Source organism: Brachyhypopomus gauderio, chromosome 15 (genome assembly GCF_052324685.1).
Source record: "Brachyhypopomus gauderio isolate BG-103 chromosome 15, BGAUD_0.2, whole genome shotgun sequence".
NCBI classification, from domain to species: domain Eukaryota; kingdom Metazoa; phylum Chordata; class Actinopteri; order Gymnotiformes; family Hypopomidae; genus Brachyhypopomus; species Brachyhypopomus gauderio.
Genome location: NC_135225.1, coordinates 21,348,948 through 21,370,859, shown reverse-complemented (window position 1 = coordinate 21,370,859; position 21,912 = coordinate 21,348,948). Strand labels below are relative to the sequence as shown.

The following is a 21,912-nucleotide window of genomic DNA, read 5'->3' as shown; positions in this document are numbered from 1 at the left end:
GCCCAAGAAAGACCAGCAAGCGCCAGCACCGTCTCTTAAAAGTGTTTCAGCTGCGGGATCGCTCTACCAGCAGTGCAGAGCTTGCTCAGGAATGGCAGCAGGCAGGTGTGAGTGCATCTACATGCACTGTGAGGTGGAGAATCTTGGAGCAAGGCCTGGTCTCAAGGAGGGCAGCAAAGAAGCCACTCCTCTCCAGAAAAAAACATCAGGGACAGACTGATATTCTGCAAAAGGTACAGGGAGTGGACTGCTGAGGACTGGGGTAAAGTCATTTTCTCTGATGAATCCCCTTTCTGGTTGTTTGGGACATTTGGAAAACAGCTTGTTCGGAGAAGACGAGGTGAGCGCTACCACCAGTCTTGTCTCATGCCAACTGTAAAGCATCCTGAAACCATTCATGTGTGGGGTTGGTTCTCAGCCAAGGGAATCGGGTCTCTCACAGGCTTGCCTAAAAAAACAGCCATGAATAAAGAATGGTACCAGAATGTCCTCCGAGAGCAACTTCTCCCAACCATCCAAGAGCAGTTTGGTGATCAAAAATGCCTTTTCCAGCATGATGGAGCACCTTGCCATAAAGCAAAGGGGATAACAAAATGGTTCAGGGAATAGAGATTTTGGGTCCGTGGCCTGGAAACTCCCCAAATCTTAATCCCATTGAGAACTTGTGTTCAATCAAGAGACGGGTGGACAAACAAAAACCTACACATTGAGAAAATGCTAGCATTGATTGTGCAAGAATGGACTGCTATCAGTCAGGATTTGGTCCAGAAGTTGATTGAGAGCATGCCACAGAGAATTGCAGAGGTCCTGATGAAGGATCAACACTTCAAATATTGACTTGCTCATTCTAACTGTCAATAAAAGCTTTTGTTACTCATATGATTGCAATTATATTTCTGTATGTGATAAACATCTGACAAACACACATAACAACCAGAGGGCAGCAGATCATGTGAAAATATATTTGTGTCATTCTCAAAACTTTTGGCCATGACTGTACATTCAGGGTTCACCCCAGGATCTCCTTGTCTTCACCTTTACTGTCCTGCGTGTGCCATGTATGAAACTATATGAACATGATCCTTACTGCATCGTCGTGAATGATTTTTGCTGAAATATGATATTGGGTTCTGTGATTTTCTTACATTTGATATATTCCTCAAACACATAATCTGTCTTTAAATCCTGTTAATTATAACGTATTTGGTTTGAAAATAAAAAGAACTGTAACATGCCCACCAGTTGGCAACAAAACAGACCAGCTAGATTTAAAAAATGATCAGCATCGTGTGGCTATGTCTCCAAGTGGAGAATCCTCTCTATAAGGGTCTTCCTGCCTGTCCATTATTTTGTGTTTGCCTGGAGCTTGCAGAGGTTAGGCTAGTGTCAAGTGTGCCCGTCTTTGGAGGCAAGTTCAAGTGGAGGGCACAAGACTGAAAGGAGACGGTGGACTCGTTAGGGGTCCTAGCTCTGCTGGTGGTGCACTTCATTAGCGCGTAATGGGAAAAGCACGACAGCCACAGTGTGATATCGCATCGGTCCAGGCGCCGGTAAAAAGATCTTCATTAAAATCCAGGTTGCCTCCCTGTGTTTTGTGGGCTCTGTGTTTTTGCCACAACTCCGCACCTGTGGGGCTGATTGAGATCCAGGTGTTGTTGCCATGCAGTGAAAAAAAGTGGTCTGGCAATTCATGAGTAGACGGGAAGCAGCAATTCAATTTTGATTTCAAATTAGCATTTCCAAAACGAGACGAAATGGAGGGAAGTTGCAACTCAGCTTCCGTGCTGCAGGGACAGGCTCAGTGGACAGGCTGAGCTTCTCCAGGGTCAACAGAAAAAACATCTCACACATCTCACCTTCCCGTTGTGGACACCACCAATCGCTTGTCTTCTCAGTGAGTCTACTGCATGCAGAGGTGTCCATTCCAGGTTCAGAAAGTAAAAGTCCTCACCAGGATTTTGCTCAGGCTTCCTGGATTTTGTTGATTCCACTCATTTTACCTGGATTGCACTAATTAGAAAATCTAGCAAGCTTGAGCAAAATCCTGGTGAGGACTTTTACTTTCTGGACCTGGAATTGACACCTCTGACTGCATGGTTGCTTGAGCCGTTGATTTCATGACATGTTTGCAGAGGTCAAGCAGACAAAGCTCAAATCATTAGATGGTACATAATGTGGCAGGAGCCCATTAATCTTCCTCGGGGGTTGATATGAACTATGGATGCCTGTGTCCTTGACCTTATCAGTAGATGGCAGTGCTGCAGTGCTACCGAGAAGCAGCTTTGTGCCTGAAGATTCACATACAGGTCAAACTGGCGACATGCAACGTGGGTCTACAGATATGAGATCTGCATGGCCAAACTGTTGCACTCGGACATAACTGGCCACACTTTCTGTGTTTTTTCACACAATTGTTTACACTTTTCACATATGTGATAGTTGTCTAAATAAGGAAGGATCACACATTACCAAGAATTGGCCCAACCAGTGGTTCTCCTGGTGAATACACTGAGGTGACAGGAACACAGGAACGCTAGTGAGTGTGTAGTAAGGAGCTATGCCTACCATCTTTGAACTCTCAACTGAACACCATAAAAACACATTGTACAGTTTTCAATGGAATAAATTGACTAAATACAATTTTAACTGTGATATCTTTTAAACATTATGAAATTATGCATATGGTATAATTGTGACAATAATTTGTACGTATTTACATTGCTGATGCTACCACTCCTGTGTCCTTGCATGTTCATGTGTAGTTCAAGTGTTTGAGTGGTATTTTTGGTCCAGAACTAATCATCCCTCATCAGTACTTTGCCTCATTAAAACTCTCATGGCCGAATGCGATAATCCCCACAGCAATGTTCCAACACTTGTGGCGCACCATTATGAGCAGAGGCTATAACTACAGCAGGGGAGACAAAGAACGCTCACTGGTGAGAACTGAGAAAACTGAAACCCCTGAGAACAGCCTAGAACTGAAAGGAGGGATGAGTCATTATTAGCACCAAAAATAGCAAACACTATTTATAAAAATTACTATTATTTTTACATTTCATTACTTTAAAGCGCAGATCACATGAGATAATGAATCAGATTTCTTTGTAGTCCTCAAATAAATCACTATATGCTCCATAAAGTGGGTTCACCACATGGAGGCAACCATGTTAAAAATACATTTTAACTGAAACATCCAGGCCACTAGGTGTCAGTATAATGGCTATTTCGTAATGTGAAGAAGAATTAGTAGAGAAAGTGAAATTTTGATAATTTAACCTATGGGCTGCCGTGAGAAATGATAGAGAATATTTTTCAAAATAAAAAGAAAGATTTGGGTTATTGGAAAATATCAGTGTGAAAACTACACAAAACATTAAATGGGGACAGGACACAAATAAATATTTTATACCAGTGGATAGAATTATAATTTTGTTAAAATACATCATCAAATATAAAAATATCATAGAATATAAAATAAAAAAGATGTCAAAAGGGGATGCAAAGAGTAGATGGCAGATTTATAAGAATAAATATAAATAATGCCCTGAGTACAATCCATTTATGGGTCAGTCTTGACCAGACAATTAACATGCTATTATAATGGACATTAAGGCTGGGATTAAGGTTAGGTTAGCGCTATCCTTAGGGCTAAATTATGCTAGAAATAATTTCATTAAAAATGTCATTTTGCATCCACCTTAACGTCATACTGAGAAAATGGAAGTACATTCATTTGTATCACATTAAAATGGTATTCCCAGCTGCAACCTATCAAACAGTGTTGTTAAGTTGAAGCATTTTACAAGTATAGAGGCACAATGGGATTTGATAAACTCATAAGCGGGATCAAAGCATAACAACATCATTGTGAACTATACCTATACTTCAGTGATGAGAGCAGCATATTATTATGTTATTATTATGGCTAAAATATTAGATTTAAAAAAATTACATTTTGTGTCTACACAAAATAAACTGCTAAATGTTTAATTAATACTTCCATGCCGCTGACTGCCACCTGGTCAAGAATACGTGCACACACACACACACACACACACACACACACACACACACACACACACAAATTACATGCACACATGCTCCTCATGCCCTCCTGGACCACTCACTCATTCCCAATCACCAACAAACTGACTCATCCCCAACACCCGTCTCTCCTGTTCCTCGGTCATCCCCAACACCCGTCTCTCCTGTTCCTCAGTCATACCCAACACCCGTCTCTCCTGTTCCTCAGTCATACCCAACACCCATCTCTCCTGTTCCTCAGTCATCCCCAACACCCGTCTCTCCTGTTCCTCGGTCATCCTCAACACCTGTCTCTCCTGTTCCTAGGTCATACCCAACACCCGTCTCTCCTGTTCCTTGGTCATCCTCAACACCTGTCTCTCCTGTTCCTCGGTCATACCCAGCACTCGTCTCTCCTGTTCCTCAGTCATCCCCAACACCCGTCTCTCCTGTTCCTCGGTCATACCCAACACCCGTCTCTCCTGTTCCTCGGTCATCCCCAACACCCGTCTCTCCTGTTCCTCAGTCATCCCCAACACCCGTCTCTCCTGTTCCTCGGTCATCCCCAACACCCGTCTCTCCTGTTCCTCAGTCATCCCCAAAACCCGTCTCTCCTGTTCCTCGGTCATCCCCAACACCCGTCTCTCCTGTTCCTCAGTCATTCCCAACACCCGTCTCTCCTGTTCCTCAGTCATACCCAACACCTATCTCTCCTGTTCCTCGGTCATACCCAACACCTGTCTCTCCTGTTCCTCGGTCATACCCAACACCCGTCTCTCCTGTTCCTCAGTCATCCCCAACACCGGTCTCTCCTGTTCCTCGGTCATCCCCAACACCCGTCTCTCCTGTTCCTCAGTCATACCCAACACCTATCTCTCCTGTTCCTCGGTCATACCCAACACCCGTCTCTCCTGTTCCTCGGTCATACCCAACACCCGTCTCTCCTGTTCCTCAGTCATCCCCAACACCCGTCTCTCCTGTTCCTCGGTCATCCCCAACACCCGTCTCTTCTGTTCCTCAGTCATACCCAACACCTGTCTCTCCTGTTCCTCGGTCATACCCAACACCTGTCTCTCCTGTTCCTCGGTCATACCCAACACCCGTCTCTCCTGTTCCTCAGTCATCCCCAACACCCGTCTCTCCTGTTCCTCGGTCATCCCCAACACCCGTCTCTTCTGTTCCTCAGTCATACCCAACACCTGTCTCTCCTGTTCCTCGGTCATACCCAACACCTGTCTCTCCTGTTCCTCGGTCATACCCAACACCCGTCTCTCCTGTTCCTCAGTCATCCCCAACACCCGTCTCTCCTGTTCCTCAGTCATCCCCAACACCCGTCTCTCCTGTTCCTCGGTCATACCCAACACCTGTCTCTCCTGTTCCTCTGTCATACCCAACACCCGTCTCTCCTGTTCCTCAGTCATCCCCAACACCCGTCTCTCCTGTTCCTCGGTCATCCCCAACACCCGTCTCTCCTGTTCCTCGGTCATACCCAACACCCGTCTCTCCTGTTCCTCGGTCATCCCCAACACCCGTCTCTCCTGTTCCTCGGTCATACCCAACACCCGTCTCTCCTGTTCCTCGGTCATACCCAGCACTCGTCTCGTAGGTAGCAGGTGTTTTTCCTCCATGCATAACGGCCCTTGTAATGGCCAAATAACTTTTTTCATTTTGTTGATTAATTTTGTTTTCATCAATCCACAGCAATCCACATACCTCAAGCAGCTCTGTTTGTGATGTGGACGGAGAAAAGGCTTCCTCTGCATCACTCTCCCATACAGCATCTCCTTGTGTAAAGTGCGCCGAATAGTTGAACGATGCACAGTGACTCCATCAGTAGCAAGATGATGCTGTAGGTCTTTGGTGCTGGTCTGTGGGTTGACTCTGACTGTTCTCAACATCCTTCGCTTCTGTTTATTAGAGATTTAGCTTGGTCTGCCACTTCAAGCCTTGACTTGAACTGTACCTGTCTTCTTCCATTTTCTCACAATGTTTCTCACATTGGAGACTGAAAGCTGATATCTCTGAGATAGCTTTTTGTATCCTTCCCCTAAACCATGACGGTGAACAATCTTTCTTTTCAGGTCATTTGAAAGTTGTTTTGAATCTCCCATGCTGCGTCTCTTCAGAGAAGATGCAAAAAGATTATGATCCTTTCTCATAATTGGAGTCACCTCTGTATGGAGGTCAAGGGTCACTGAACTTACCAAACCAAATTTGAGTTCCAATAATTAGTTCTAAAGGTTTTGAAATCAATAAAATGACAACAGTGTCCAAACTTATGCACCTGCCTATTTTTGTTTAGACAATTATTGCACATGTCGTGGAAATTTTCTAATAAATGGATGAGGACTCAGACGTGGTTAAATGATTAATTTATTACAAAAATATAAATAGATATAAATAGGACAAAGACAGATACAAGACAGACACAGACATGAGAGTCTCATTCAAGCATGACAACTCTGAAGGCAGGGGGGCAGTCCCCCTGCTTATATACAATCTTAAACACAATTCAGCAGTTCTAACAGCAGGTTATCTTTAGCACAGCATGTTCCAAAACATAAGCGTCCAGCAGGCTACTTTGTCTCACATGTGTGTATCTCCTAATATGGACTTCCCTAGAGTTAGCGGAAGCAACTGATGTATCAGTTGAACACAGAGAAAGCTAAATGACCCAAGACTAGTAGCCTAGTGACTACCAGTTAACAGAGTGCTCTTACCCTCAGCACTCTCCCTGACCTGGGTCACAGTATAGCACACATGCATAATATGAACTAAACATGGTTACACTGAATCACACTACTTCATTATTGTAGTCCTTCTGCTTAGTCAGAATGGGCATGTCCTAAATCATAAAGTTCATAATGATCTCTTATAATAATTAAACATAATCTAATCAATAGTTATTAATCAATAATCAATAATTTCTCTCACACACACTTTCTGTAAATCATATAAACTTCATTTCACCTCTCAAATATCACTGTGTTTGTCCCCTATATGACATATTTAACTGAATTTTTTAATCCAAACATTCAATGATTTATAAAGGTAAATCAGGAAAATTAACAAGGGTGCCCAAACTTTCACATCCCACTGTATATATATATATAAATGTTTTAAAAGTATATAAAAAAATTAATCATAATAAAACTTTTACCCCAGTTAAAAGTAACAAAAAACACATAGCTTTCAATGTAACAAAAACAAAATCCCTGAAAATATCACTAGATTGATCGATTCTTGGCAACAAATCAGCTACTGTATCATGCTATTAGAACTCCTGGTGTTCACATACAGTTCTTACCCAGAATCTGACAGGTGTCTCACACCATCCATCACTTTACTGGTGAAATGCTCCTCACAGGTATAGACTGCAGGAAACTGAGGGCTTGTGGGTAAATCCTTGGATCCATGTGTCTAACTTGTCATTTTGTCAAAAGCAGGCCTGCCGAGCTGCTGAGCCTGCTGGGAATAATGGCCTCCATTGGTGGCCAATTCCTGGCCTGCATTTGGTGACAAGGAAAGTGTGGTGCCCTGCAGCTCTTGGTCTCTCAGTGGTTAATCACTGTGCACTCCGTCACGGCCCCTGTGCAGAGAAAGATGCCGGGGAGATGAAGGAGCCTGGGCACGAGGTCAGACTGCAGGCTGTGTGATGTGATGTCACAGTTTTAGCAATGCAGCCATCTTTACAAATGTGGCCTTAACAGCTTTTCATTTGGGAGACTGTGAGTCTAAGTGCTCTTATTATTTTGGACTTTGTCATGATCACAATTGACATGGTAATATGGAAGTGCAATCATTCATATATGATGTGTTTTGTAAAGATGTTTTATGACATTTTCGAATTGTACAATACAATTTTACAAGTGGTGGGGTGTTGGGTGACCCAGAGTTTGATTCAGTTTGATAAGTGTTTTTCTCTGTATCCCTCAGAACATCTTGGTTCCTCTGTCAGACAGAGAGGTACAGAGACCCAGACAGCACTGTGGGGGGAAGCGACAGTTCAGGAAGATGCAGAGTTTCCAAGCCCAGTGTCTGGCAACCCAAGGAGGAGTAACTCATGAGTGCCACCCAGGTTCAGTGAGGCTCATCCAATCACGTCCTATGGAATGGCCCTGCCCACAAAAATCATTCATCTCCTCAGTGCCACTAAGAGTAAGTCTTCAGAAAAAACAGCTTGTGTTGGTGTTTTCAGAAATTCAGTTTGAGTACATTATTGCTTCACATATTATTGATTTATCATATCTGCAAAGCCTGAGGTGGCGTTTACAAAAAATGTAATTGCCTTAGGTTAGTTTTAGGTGTTATCTCTCTCTCTCTCTCTCTCTCTCTCTCTCTCTCTCTCTCTCAGCTCCAGATCAAAGTGAGTGGGGAAACTGGGGTCCTGGGTATCAGTGTGGCAGGTGGGAAAGACTCTCTTCCTTACAAAGAGAATGATGAGGTGCCTTATCTCCCTCTGCTGTTGCTTATTCTCACATTTCACACCCTCACTACAATGTTGGTGTGGCAGTAATCTAAACCCACACATGTATGCATGCACGTAAGCGCCTGAATATTAATCAGTGTCCCGAGACCCTTTACTCAATCAAGCTCTGAGGATGCTGCATTGAACCTGTACTGGTTCATTCTTTTTGCCATAAGAATGCATTAATACATATCTCTAAAGTCAGGACAAACTAAATCAAACTAATACATTAAAAAAATGCTGTGGTCATATCACTCTATGACTCTATGACCCTATGACCCTAGCCATCAGAACCCCAATTCCCATGATGCCTTGGGAAGCCACTGAAGATCTACCTCTCTGGAATACGTATTGATGTCACTTGACTCACATTAATCGTATTGTATTTAAGCATGCTAAGTTGCGATGTGTTTCCTCTATCTAGTAATTGCTTTTGGGGTTTTTTTTTTTTTACTTTGCCTACTATTGCGGTTACATTTGTTTTTGTCTTGCCCTTTAAGCAAGTTGATCAGATTTTTGTTGTTCTGGTTCCCTGACTTTGATTTCAGCACCCCTGTCTTGTTTTGATAGCTTAGTTCAGAATCTGACTTATGCCAATCTCCTGATAACATTTTGGTCTTGCCTATCTGCTATTTAACATATATAACAAATCTTAATCTGCAAGCGTCCGAATTCAGTCTGAAACGTACAGGTTACGTGCATTCAGCAAAATCAAAGTAGCTCTGCAGTGTAGGCTGAAAACCCCACAACCCAATACAGCTGTTCATACACTTCGTACACATTGCCAAACATGCAATTTGTAGTGCAGATCTGGTGCTCATTACCAAGCAAGTCTGTCTAGCTACAGAGAAACCAGGCAAATGATGTGTCAATATACAAGAAACACTGGAAGAAAACACGAGCTTAGAGCACTACCACATCTTTGACTTCATGGAGAGGCATGAATACTTGGTGTTTTAACGTTAATACATCATCTGATGTCATTAAACACCTTTAATGGTGATTACTGCTGGGCTTGCTTACAATTCAAGAACCTCCTGCCCTGACCTCAACTTGTGCTTTATTTTTAAAGGGCATCTTCATTTCCAAGGTAACCAAAAGAGGGCCGGCAGCCAATGCAGAGGTTCAAATAGGAGACAGAGTACTAGAGGTGAGTACTAGCAATCATATAGGAGATAGGAGAGTAATACAGGTGAGTGCTAGCAATCATTTATGAACTTTACACATCTGATTAAAGGAATAAGGCAAAAATTACCAGCGTACTGAGTACATTATGTATGGCATTCAAGCAGAATTAAAGAACCAAAAAATTCATTTTATCAAAAGTCAACTTATTTAGCAACTTTAAATATGATCACTCTTTGAGGAAGTACTGCCTTTATACAGGCTATTATTATAATGCATTTAGAAAACTCTCACATTAATTTATAATGGAGTAAAGTATTGAACTGTCAAGGGACCATGAGGTTTTCAAGACCAATGAATTGTACAGATTGTAAAATGATCTGACATTCAGAAAAAAGCAGAGCCACTGTCATTTATTTTCAACTTCACTTAAAAATACTAACATGGCTGACAGATTAAGCTATTAGGCACCTGTATGATCTAACATGGCTGACAGATTAAGCTATTAGGCACCTGTATGATCTAACATGGCTGACAGATTAAGCTATTAGGCACCTGTATGATCTAACATGGCTGATAGATTAAGCTATTAGGCACCTGTATGATCTAACATGGCTGACAGATTAAGCTATTAGGCACCTGTATGATCTAACATGGCTGACAGATTAAGCTATTAGGCACCTGTATGATCTAACATGGCTGACAGATTAAGCTATTAGGCACCTGTATGATCTAACATGGCTGATAGATTAAGCTATTAGGCACCTGTATGATCTAACATGGCTGACAGATTAAGCTATTAGGCACCTGTATGATCTAACATGGCTGACAGATTAAGCTATTAGGCACCTGTATGATCTAACATGGCTGACAGCTTAAGCTATTAGGCACCTGTATGATCTAACATGGCTGACAGATTAAGCTATTAGGCACCTGTATGATCTAACATGGCTGACAGATTAAGCTATTAGGCACCTGTATGATCTAACATGGCTGATAGATTAAGCTATTAGGCACCTGTATGATCTAACATGGCTGACAGATTAAGCTATTAGGCACCTGTATGATCTAACATGGCTGATAGATTAAGCTATTAGGCACCTGTATGATCTAACATGGCTGACAGATTAAGCTATTAGGCACCTGTATGATCTAACATGGCTGACAGATATAGCTATTAGGCACCTGTATGATCTAACATGGCTGACAGATATAGCTATTAGGCACCTGTATGATCTAACATGGCTGACAGATCATACAGGTGCCTAATAGCTTAATCTGTCAGCCATGTTAGATCATACAGGTGCCTAATAGCTTAATCTAACATGGCTGACAGATATAGCTATTAGGCACCTGTATGATCTCGATTGCAAAATGCTGCCATGTTGTGTTCGGTATTAGGCACCATTTTGTTACCATTGTCACCATTTCTAGCTGCATTGCTTCTTCTAAATAACACACCATTTCTGTTCACTTAAGATTAACTGTGTATTTTCAACTGTTTTTTTTTTGGTCACTTCCTTTGTGTTCCACTCTGTGGTGGTATTTCTTCATTGGAGGTCATCATCACACAGACGCTACCTTAGTGAACTCAGTGTTGATGTTATCAGCAACAGGCAGTCATGCTTTAAATCTGAATTTGAGGCTACTAAAAAGTGAACATAATTTTTATCTAGGTGCGCGAGTGTATCGCACCAATCTGGCTCGGAGAGATCCTTAAAAGACCAAAGAGTCTCCCTTCAAAGCATAGAACAAGCTCCCTCCCCTAATGGGCTCGGTGAGCAGACCCACCTGCCGTCTTGTTTCTCCGGTGCACTGGCAGGTCAATGGGCAGGACCTGCGAGAGGTGAACCACCATCAGGCTGTCGGAGCTCTCCGCAGTGCCAGAGGCTGCATTAAGATGAAAGTGCTCCGCGAGAGGTCGGATCTTCAAGGCCGCCGTGTCCTCCGCCAAGCCTCTCCTACCAAAGCGGCCACCCTAACGAAGTGGCACCAAGCTCAGTCCAACAACAGCACCATGCGATGTCACCACAATCCTGCGCCGGACCGCCCATCTCCTGCTGATAAGACTGACGAGGTGGCGTGTAACCGCAAACGTTTGGTGAATGCAAATCCAACACTAGTGAAGGCTATAAATAATGTTCTACAAAATGTCTGATTAAAATATTTCATTGAATTACCTTTTTTCTTCAAAATTCATTGCACCATAATATATCTGAAGGCCTTAAAGTGACTATCAGTGTTCATCAATGCAATTAATAAATGATTTTAAATGATCTCCAGTAATTTAAATGAGTTAAATCAATGATTCAAATCATTAAACCTAACATTTTAAAGAAGAGGGGGCAGTCATGGCCTGGCGGTTAGGGAACTGGTCTTGTGACCGGAGGGTTGTGGGTTCGATTTCCAGACAGGCCATGACTGAGGTGCCCTTGGGCACTTAACCCCAACTGCTCCCCGGGCTAGGGCTAGGGCTGCCCACAGCTCTGGGCACGTGTGATCCACAGCCCCCTAGTAATCACTAGTGTGTGTGTCTGTTCTGACTGCACAGATGGGTTAAAAACGGAGGACAAATTTCAATTGGGGTGTAAAAATCACAATTGACAAAATATGGCACATGTCATTTTATTTCAAGAGGCTTATGACTAATGTATCGGAATTGCTTTTCATAAGTGTTGTCATTTTATGAATAGAGAGACCTGGTTGAGTGTTGTCATTTCATGAATAGAGAGACCTGGTTGAGTGTTGTCATTTCATGAATAGAGAGACCTGGTTGAGTGTTGTCATTTCATGAATAGATAGACCTGGTTGAGTGGTGTCATTTCATGAATAGAGAGACCTGGCTGAGTGTTGTCATTTCATGAATAGATAGACCTGGCTGAAGAGAGATCCACTGAGACACCTGAGACACACATGGAGGTCCTGCATAAACCAACCACCCTGCAGGTTGAAAAACAGACAGTGACGGTAAATGACGACCATTTAGTGTTCATGGATGTGTGTGTGTGTGTGTGTGTGTGTGTGTGTGTGTGTGTGTGTGTGTGTGTGTGTGTGTGTATGCGAAGCATGTATATTAAAAAAAGGCTGCTTTCTGTATCCTCGAACCTGAACATTTCAAATGGAGATTAGGGAGCTGTATATCATGTTGGACATATTCAGAAAGTTTGTTTCCTGTTGACATTTTGTCCAAATGTGGAATCATATAAAGTATGAGCGTGTGTGTGTGTTGATAACATCAGTGACGATGATGATAAAATCAATACCCATCACTTCCATCCTCAGATATACACTTATCTGAATGGATGTGTTGCTTACTGACAGTCACGCTGTCTACACATTCTGATTAAGAACAGGGCTGCCTTCACTGACTGGGCTCAGGGATTACGCCTGTAAATTTAAATCTTAATGGTCCAATGAAGGTAAGTTAAAAACCAGGACATTTCCTCACTTAAAAAAACAAACCAGGACACCCGGGAGAGGATGTGAAATACGAACATGTCCCGGGAACTACGGACGTTTGGTCACCCTAATACACTACCAGTGAAAAGTTTGAACTCAGCGTTGATTTTTTATTATTTTTGACATAAAAAGTAGGGAAGATGCCAAATCAATGAAAGAAAACATGTTATGACACTCTAATAAACAAATACTATAATCTTTTAAGTAACTGATCTATATTTTGATGACAGCGTTGCACACTGATGTTCTGCTAACCAGCTTCATGAAGCAGCACCATCAGTCCTAAAGACATTCTCTTGTGTATGTGTGTGCATGTGTAGGTGTGTGTGTTGAGAATATACTCATATAACACATTTAAGTATAATCCTTTAGATTAAAATGTTATTAAGAACATGCATTTAGACTGTTAGTGTATAGACAGATAGATATTGATATAGATATTTACACACAGTTATGTGCAAAAATAATAGAAGAAAATTTGAGAAAAAGCTCAATTTATTTATTTATTTCCACATACACAAAAGGTACTGGAAGCCCCTTTCAATTCCATATGAAAACATGAAAAAATATACATTTTTAAACTGAAAATTGTCATGCTACAGAGGCCCCCTGCCAGCCTCCCCCGTCAGCTGCGGCAGTATTCCATGTTGTCCTGTTGTTGTGACGTTGTGTTTGTCTATGTCTTGTCTTTGTACCAGTTGACCGCAGGTTATTGTATCCTTAATTTGGTTTAGTTTACAGGTTTTGAGTTTGTGCACTTTATTCATGAAATCCTCCATTTTCCCTGAGACTGACGTGATCGCTTCCGATTTTTGCACTCTGTCGCCTATCCCAAAAATGATTCTGTTAAAAAATAGCAGTGTCTGTATTTCCATTTAAAATATTTACAGTATGAATTTAAAAGTATGAAGCTTTTCTGTTATTCAATCAATCAATTAATCAATCATTCAAAATTCATTTATATAATGTCAAGCTTGGCTCCGCCCTCCTTGGCTCCCACACCTTCTTTGTATTAATCCTTTAATTAATACAAATTAATAGCTACATATAATAATTATATATTATATAATATATAATACAATAATTAATGAATGCCTTTATTTGCCTTCTCACCTGTTTCTTGTTTGTTTCATTATTGTTCTGGTATTTAGTTCCTGGTTTTCTGTGTTCTCATGGTGGGTTATTGTGTGTGTTTGTGACCTGGTGTTTTAGTTTTTGTTACTCTAATTGTTAGCTCTAGTTTCGTGTGTAAAAGCCTTGTAAGTATTTTTTTGTATTTGTATTTGGTTAGTTTAGTCTCCTTGTCCGTTGTATGTTTTAGCTTTAGTTACCCCTAGTAGTGCATTCCCTGTTCATTCTTAGTTTATTCCTGGTGTTTGCTTTGTGATCTGTTACGTTGTCTAACTCTGTCTGTTTTAGCGTTCGTGTCTTCTTAGTCTAAGCTTCTGTGTTTTTGATTCTAGTTCCCCATACGGAAATGTCATATATGACATATATGGCCCTATATCAAGAGTGGGTTTTCTATATATGATACATATATGGAATTGTATTATTATCACATACATGTTTCCTCTGGATATATGTAGATATAGGTTTTCAACATATATGAAATATCCATAATACAATGTGTATATTTATATATATTAAAAACATCTATTACATTAAATTATACATGGTAATATATGTTGCATCCATATACGTTAGCCATATATGTTCTATTTGTATATGTCAGTTTATTGAAATGACATATACAAAAATTCTGTATGTTTACATGTGTATCTTATATATATCTACTATACAGTGTAAGTGTATATTATATATGTCAAGATGCATAAAATATACACAAAATAAACAAATGTGTTTAATACATATATTTTAATAACATGGATTAGTAACATTTGTAAATATGTAGTAAAACAAAATATGTAATGGTTTGAGGTTTCACAGATAGTCTTAACATATTTTACACATTTTAACATATATGTTCTGAATATGTACAGTATATATTTGAAAACTATGAAAACCATTTGCATATTTGCAATCAACTGAATAGTGTATCACTCTCTCCTTGCCTGTATAAGGAGAAACTACTATGGTTGTGATAAATCACTCACAGCCCTCTCTACAGTCACTGTTTGTTTGGGCTACTACAGAAATGAAGGATGAAGCAGCAGTGGGCAATGGTGCAGCAGACTTGAAATATTTAAACAGTCACCTCATAAGAATTAAGAAAAGTCATGATATAATCATACTTTTGCTTATCCAAAGGTAGGAACAAACATTTGTTTTCAATTGCAGAGGCAGGTATTGCAGTTAGATGACCTAATGCATGGGTTAAAGCAAGAAATTTTCATTTGACTGAAAATTTTTCCTGGCAAAAGACAATGCCAGCAATTACTGAAAATGTGGTGTAGTTGGGACACGGCCTCTTTTGCCTAATTCTACACAATAAACACATTTATAAAGTATATTTATCTAAACAGCCTGTGTAAGGACAGAAGAGAGAATGAACACCTGAGCAATAAATGTACTTAAATGTGTATTTAATGGGAGTTATCTGGGGGTCCTCTTCCAGAAAATTATTTAAAGATCAAGTCAAATTTAGTGAATCCTGGTGAGAGGTATGAAGCTCTTGTTTTTATCAGATTCACTATCGCAAAAACATAAGCCGTAAGATTACCTGCTTTAAGTAGGTATGTTACAAAAAAATGTAATGTCCAAAAATGGCAAATTAAATCACACCACTGGATAGAGCTTTTAAATACAAACAGAACACCACCATCCATGTTAAGCCTGGTTTAAGCCTTTATACTTGACGCAGCACGAGCGGCGTGAGCAGCGCGAGGGTCCGCACGCCGAAAATGACGTAATCGAGGTGGCTCCACCTGTGCGCGAGAGCCTCGCAGTCGTGAACCTCTCGAATTTAGTAACTAACATCGCGCGCGCAGCGCTTCAGCGCAGTGAACAAAGTCATGTTTGCCGGGTTCATACACCTTTACAAGGTGGAATTAAAGCACTTGTACGTCACCTTCAAGGTCCATTTCAACACGTTTTCAACGTTAAATTTAATTAAGTTAAATATTTATACATATACTCGAAATGATTCGAAATAATTCGCTTTTTATCAAATTATTTAATGGTTGTTTATTTTCAAAACGCCCAATCTTAACGTCTTCACGTTCTCTCATGTTTCGTCCTGGAATTACAACGTAATACAAGAGAATTGTTCAGTCAGATAGCTATTTGTTGTGAAACGAAGTAGTTACATTTTCAAGCATTTTAAAGTACTTTAGCATAAATTCTAGCACTAATGCAACAATTGGTCAGGTAAATGTTCATTCCCCTGTTTTTGAGGGGTGTTTCTTTATACTACCACATATCGTTTCGGACAACACTGCAAAAAGAATGTGACGCAGCAAGTAGCCTCCGCCGTTCGCGCAGGTGTACAAAGTCGCGCGCTACGGTCACGCCAGGCAGGAGGGGGGTAAAAACCTTTCTACGTAATGTCCGCAAATCTGAAGGCGGAATGAACCGCAAGTCAATCAAATGACACCGCCGTCATCCATCCAGCGCTGATGAGCGCCAGTGACAGGATCATATTTCGGCCACAAAACAGATAGCACGCGCGTGTGTTGTTTATTATGATTTGACGGATTTTTTCCCCAAAAAAATCAAATGACGGAAATCCGTCGTAGTGACGGAGAACTTTAACCCATGACCTAATGCCTTCTCAACGGGACAGAAATGTAAGGGATTTTGAACACAACTGGAAAAACTGTGCTTCCCCTCCTCAAAGAAATTACCAAAGGCATAGCAAGTCCTACCACTTCCAATATCTGCCACCATGAATGTTTTAACAGAGAAGAACGCATTGTCATTCTTTAGAGAAACTATGCTTGAATTCCTCTTCTTTTCACGGTTGTATGTGTGAGAGTGAATAATCTCACCATTAACAAAAGCTCTGTCATAGTAATCCACAACCTGCTTCTCTACATGATGAGCAACACTGTGTATAGCAATATAGTCCTCATGCTCCATCATTTTTCTCTTTGGTGCTCCAAAAACTGTAACTCCCTCATACCTCACTGCATGCTTTCGCTCCTTTTTTCCCCTCACTAACTGGCTGAAAAAATCTCCACATTCTGAAGAGGGATTTTTCATTATGTTGCTGGCATATAGAGGAAGGGCATTTTCCATCCAGAAAAGTTTACATATTTGCATAGGCACACACTGAGTACTTTTCACCATATTTATTAATGACATGTTATAAGACTCAAACTGAAAGGCAGAATGGGCCCATAATGGGCCCCAATTCTGGACACTTCTTGACAGATGAAGGCAAAGGTGAACATTGTAGGTGACATTGCTTACACCATAGAGGTGCTCCATCTCAGACACGAACTGTAGAAGTAGGTCCTGTGCTTCTAACAGCTGATGTGATGTAATGGATGTGTTAAGCAGCAGAGCTATGCCGCTTGCAAGTTTGATCCAATGATTCAGGTATTTGTCAGGAAGAATACCCTTGAGGACAGGAATACTATAGAAGAGTAACCACATCAACCATTCGTGGGCTTTCCAGTACCGCCGTTCTTTTATGGTTCGAGGTGTTCTGGAGACATTACTTGAGGGTTTAATCTTTAATAGTACTTGGTCAATCTGTCGAATGCACCTACCTATGTACCAGGGAGACTGATGGTTTTCAGAGTTACACCACAGTGACGTGATTGATCTTGCCACTCCAAGAAGGACACTGTGCATGTAGTCAGGGACACAACTTTCAATTATATCAAATCTAGGTAAAAGGGACAGTACAGAAGGACCTTTCACACCTAGGGAGGTTGTGCCTGTCTCAACAGCTCTTGTAACTAGCTCCAAAGTCTGACTTTGACATCGAACATGAACATTTTTCTCATATGGGTAAACCCTGGCCTTACCCTGACCACGTTCTACCAGTGTTCCCTTCTGTAAGCAAAAAGAACATCCAAACTCCCCATTGAACTGTTTAAAATTCTGTAGTAGAGGACGGGCAACTGAATCACTTACAAGTATTAAAGCATATACTTTGCTGGTACCACTAACGCCATCTGAAGTATCAATCAATCAATCAATCAAAGTTTATTTGTATAGCGCTTTTAACAACTCAAGTTGTCGCAAAGCAGCTTTACAGGGTTTACAAGGTTAACAATACTATGGGTCCAGAACCCTAATGAGCAAGCCAAAGGCGACAGTGGCGAGGAAAAACTCCCTATGATGGTGAGGAATAGGAAGAAACCTCGGGAGAACCAAGACTCAAAAGGGAACCCATCCTCCATTGGGCGGCCCGTTAACACACAAATACACAAGTCACACATAATTCACACAATCAGACTAGGTAAAAGGTAGAATTGAAAGTTCTGGGTTTTGATATTGTCACTGTAAATGTCTGTTGATGAATGCCAGGCTTTCATTCCGTGTCGGAGCAGTGATGCTGGTATTGTAGGCTCCGACTGCAGTGTTACTCCCCAGGTGAACCCCGGTATCAGCACATCCACCGGCAGCCAGACCATCCCCCAGGTGCCTGCAGGTGCCTGTATCCAATCGTCTTGGGTAGAGCCATGCAAGAAGATAGATAATACAGACTGAGTGGACATGAATTTAAACCACCGTTGATTTAAATGTACGTAGCTCACGTGCCAGTGATCAGCATGTGGCTCCGGCAGACTAATCTATAGCAGCATAACTAAAGGGAGAGGTTCAGAGGTGACCACAGGCATGAGGGCTCACTGAGACATTGCTTTCCAGTCAAGTCATAGTCACAAATAGAGTGATGCCAAGACACAGCTGGATGACAGCATCAACATCTCAGATCACCAGAAATCTCAACGTCTGGGGGCCCCCAAGCCCCTACACCTTACAAGGGGAATTTTAGCTGAAGGCTTGACTAAACAGGTGAGTCTTAAGTCTAGATTTAAAGATTGGAACTGTGTCAGAGTCTCGGATTGGAGCTGGAAGGCTATTCCATAATTGAGGGGCTTTAAAAGAGAAAGCTCTGCCTCCGGCTGTAGTTTTACTAATTTTTGGAACTACGAGAAATCCAGCATTTTGGGAGCGCAAAGGGCGAGATGGGTTGTAGTAATCAATGAGTTCACTCAGATATTGTGGGGCAAGACCATTTAACGCCTTATAGGTTAACAGGAGAACTTTAAATTCAATGCGATGTTTAATCGGCAGCCAGTGTAGTGCAGCGAGAGTGGGACTAATATGATCGAATTTCCTAGCCTTGGTTAGGACTCTAGCTGCGGCATTTTGTACAAGTTGTAGCTTCTTTATGGACTGTTTAGAGCATCCAATTAGAAGACTATTACAGTAGTCCAATCTCGACGAGACAAAAGCATGAACTAGCTTCTCTGCATCAGCTAAAGAAAGTAAGTGTCTCAGCTTGGCAATATTACGTAAATGGAAAAAGGCAGCCTTAGTGACATTGCATACATGTGTGTCAAATGAAAGATCAGAATCAATAGTGACACCTAAACTTTTTGCAGTAGATTTTGGTGTTACTGAAAAACCATCTAGGGTAAGGGGAATATCAGCCCAATTGCTTCTAACAGCTTTAGGCCCAAGAATCAGTACCTCAGTCTTGTCAGAATTTAGTTTAAGAAAATTAGACGCCATCCAGTTTTTAATATCCTGGACGCAGTTCTCAATCTTGAGAGTTGTGGTGGTATCATCTGGATTAGAAGATATATACAACTGAGTATCATCTGCGTAGCAATGGAAGCTAATACCATGCCTACGAATGATAGTGCCCAGTGGTAGCACATATAATGAGAATAATATGGGGCCCAGTACAGATCCTTGTGGGACACCATACTTTACTTTAGAATGCTCAGAGCATTCGTTATTTACTAGCACAAATTGGTAACGATCTGTCAGGTAGGACCTGAACCAGGAGAGTGCTTGACCTCTTATGCCAATGAGTGTCTCCAGTCTATTAAGTAGAATATTATGATCAATGGTGTCAAAAGCAGCACTGAGGTCTAGCAGTATGAGAAACGAAATGTGTCCTTTATCAGAGGATATTAAGAGATCATTCAGTACTTTAGTTAGTGCTGTTTCAGTGCTGTGATGAGCTCTAAATCCAGACTGAAATAACTCTAAGACATGTTCTGTCTGTAAGAAGGAAGAGAGTTGTGAAGAAACTACTTTCTCTAAAATTTTGGATATGAATGACAGATTAGATATTGGCCTATAGTTGGACAGTTCTTGGGGGTTAAGACCAGGTTTTTTAATTAGCGGCTTGATGACTGCAAGTTTAAATGAACTGGGAACGTAGCCCAGGCTCAGAGAATAATTTATTATAGTAAGCAACGGTTCTACATTGCTGTGCAGTAATTCTTTAAGTAGATGGGTTGGTACAGCATCTAGTATGCATGTGGAGGGTTTAGCAGATTTCACCAGTGAAATAAGCTCCTCACGACCAATTGGGGAGAAAGACTCTAACAGGGCATCAGAGCTGACCAGACAGCTGTCAAGGTGCATTGGCATGTTGACAGGCTCTGAGATAGCACTACTAATGTTTTCCCTAATTTTATCAATCTTATCATTAAAGAATTTCATAAAATTGTTACTGCTACACTCTAGTGGAATAAGAGAATTGTTTTGTTCATGACTCCTCGTAAGGCTGGAAACAGTTTTAAAAAGGAGTCCTGAATTGTTTTTATGTTTTTCTATTAAGGCCGATAAGTATAAGGACTTTGCCATATGGAGGGCATGCTTATATTCAATAAGGCTGCTTTTCCATGATAGTCTATACACTTCTAACTTCATATTTCGCCATTTACGTTCCAGAATCCGCGCGGCTCGTTTGAGGCTACGCGTGTGCTCATTGTACCATGGCGCTATTCTTCTCTCCGTGGCTCTCTTATATCGTAGTGGTGCAACTTTGTCTAAAGCTGTACGAAGGGAAGTCTCGACATGCTCGGTGAAACGCTCTAGTCCTTCCGGAGCTACAAGTGGATCAGTGTTTGTCAGACCCGGTAAAATATCAGTGAGCGCGGCTATGGTGCTGGGTGTTATAGCTCGTTTAATTTGATAGCGGGGTGGCCGATGAACACAGTCAGTTAAACACAACTCGTATGTTATGAGGCTGTGGTCAGAAACAGCCTCACTCTGAGGAAAAATTGCTAAACTGGATATGTCAATACCAAATGACAAGACCAAGTCTAAAGTATGACTACAGTTATGCGTAGGACCCACCACATTCTGAGTGATACCCATTGAATCAAGAATTGCTTGAAAATGAATGCTAAAAGAGTCACACCGATTTTCAAAATGGATATTAAAATCACCCACTATAATCACCTTATCGGCTGATAGCACTACATGAGACAGGAAGTCTGAAAACTCCTGCAAGAACTCAGAGTATGAACCAGGGGGGCGGTAAATAGTAATTAACATAAACGACTGTGACACTTTGTTGCTTGTTAAATTTGAAACATTTGATACAGTGAGGATGAGGTGTTCAAAAGAATTAAACTTGAAGCCAAATTTTTGAGAAATGCCTATATCAGAGTCATATATTGTGGCGACCCCACCTCCTCGACCATTTGGACGGGGGTTATGGACATATCTATAGCCAGAGGGAGAAGCTTCATTTAGGGCCATATAGTCGTCTGGTCGGGTCCAGGTTTCCGTCAAGCAAAGCATGCATAGATCATGATCGGTAATCATTTCATTAACAAGCAATGCTTTAGATGACAGGGATCTAATATTTAGTAGTCCTAGTTTCAGATTTAAACTGCTCTCTGAGGGAGCATAGTTGAATTTAACATTGATTAAATTTTGTCTACTAACTT

General features: G+C 41.2%; 1 protein-coding gene across 1 annotated transcript; it reads left to right on the top strand.

Annotated features, from left to right (window-relative positions):
* Positions 1-7,380: 7,380 nt before the first annotated feature.
* LOC143475952 (uncharacterized) lies at positions 7,381-11,777 on the top strand. The gene is made up of 6 exons (XM_076973834.1): positions 7,381-7,393; positions 7,570-7,661; positions 7,963-8,109; positions 8,381-8,470; positions 9,567-9,644; positions 11,442-11,777. Exons 1-6 carry the CDS (start codon positions 7,381-7,383, stop codon positions 11,775-11,777), a joined length of 756 nt encoding a protein of 251 aa, XP_076829949.1.
* The last annotated feature ends 10,135 nt before the right edge of the window (positions 11,778-21,912 follow it).

Bases quoted from the DNA above. Each gene is read 5' to 3' on its own strand.
- LOC143475952 (XM_076973834.1), top strand. The intron at 8,110-8,380 runs GTGAGGCTCATC...TCTCTCTCTCAG, and splicing joins ATGAGTGCCACCCAGGTTCA to CTCCAGATCAAAGTGAGTGG. The intron at 9,645-11,441 runs GTGAGTACTAGC...GTGCACTGGCAG, and splicing joins TAGGAGACAGAGTACTAGAG to GTCAATGGGCAGGACCTGCG.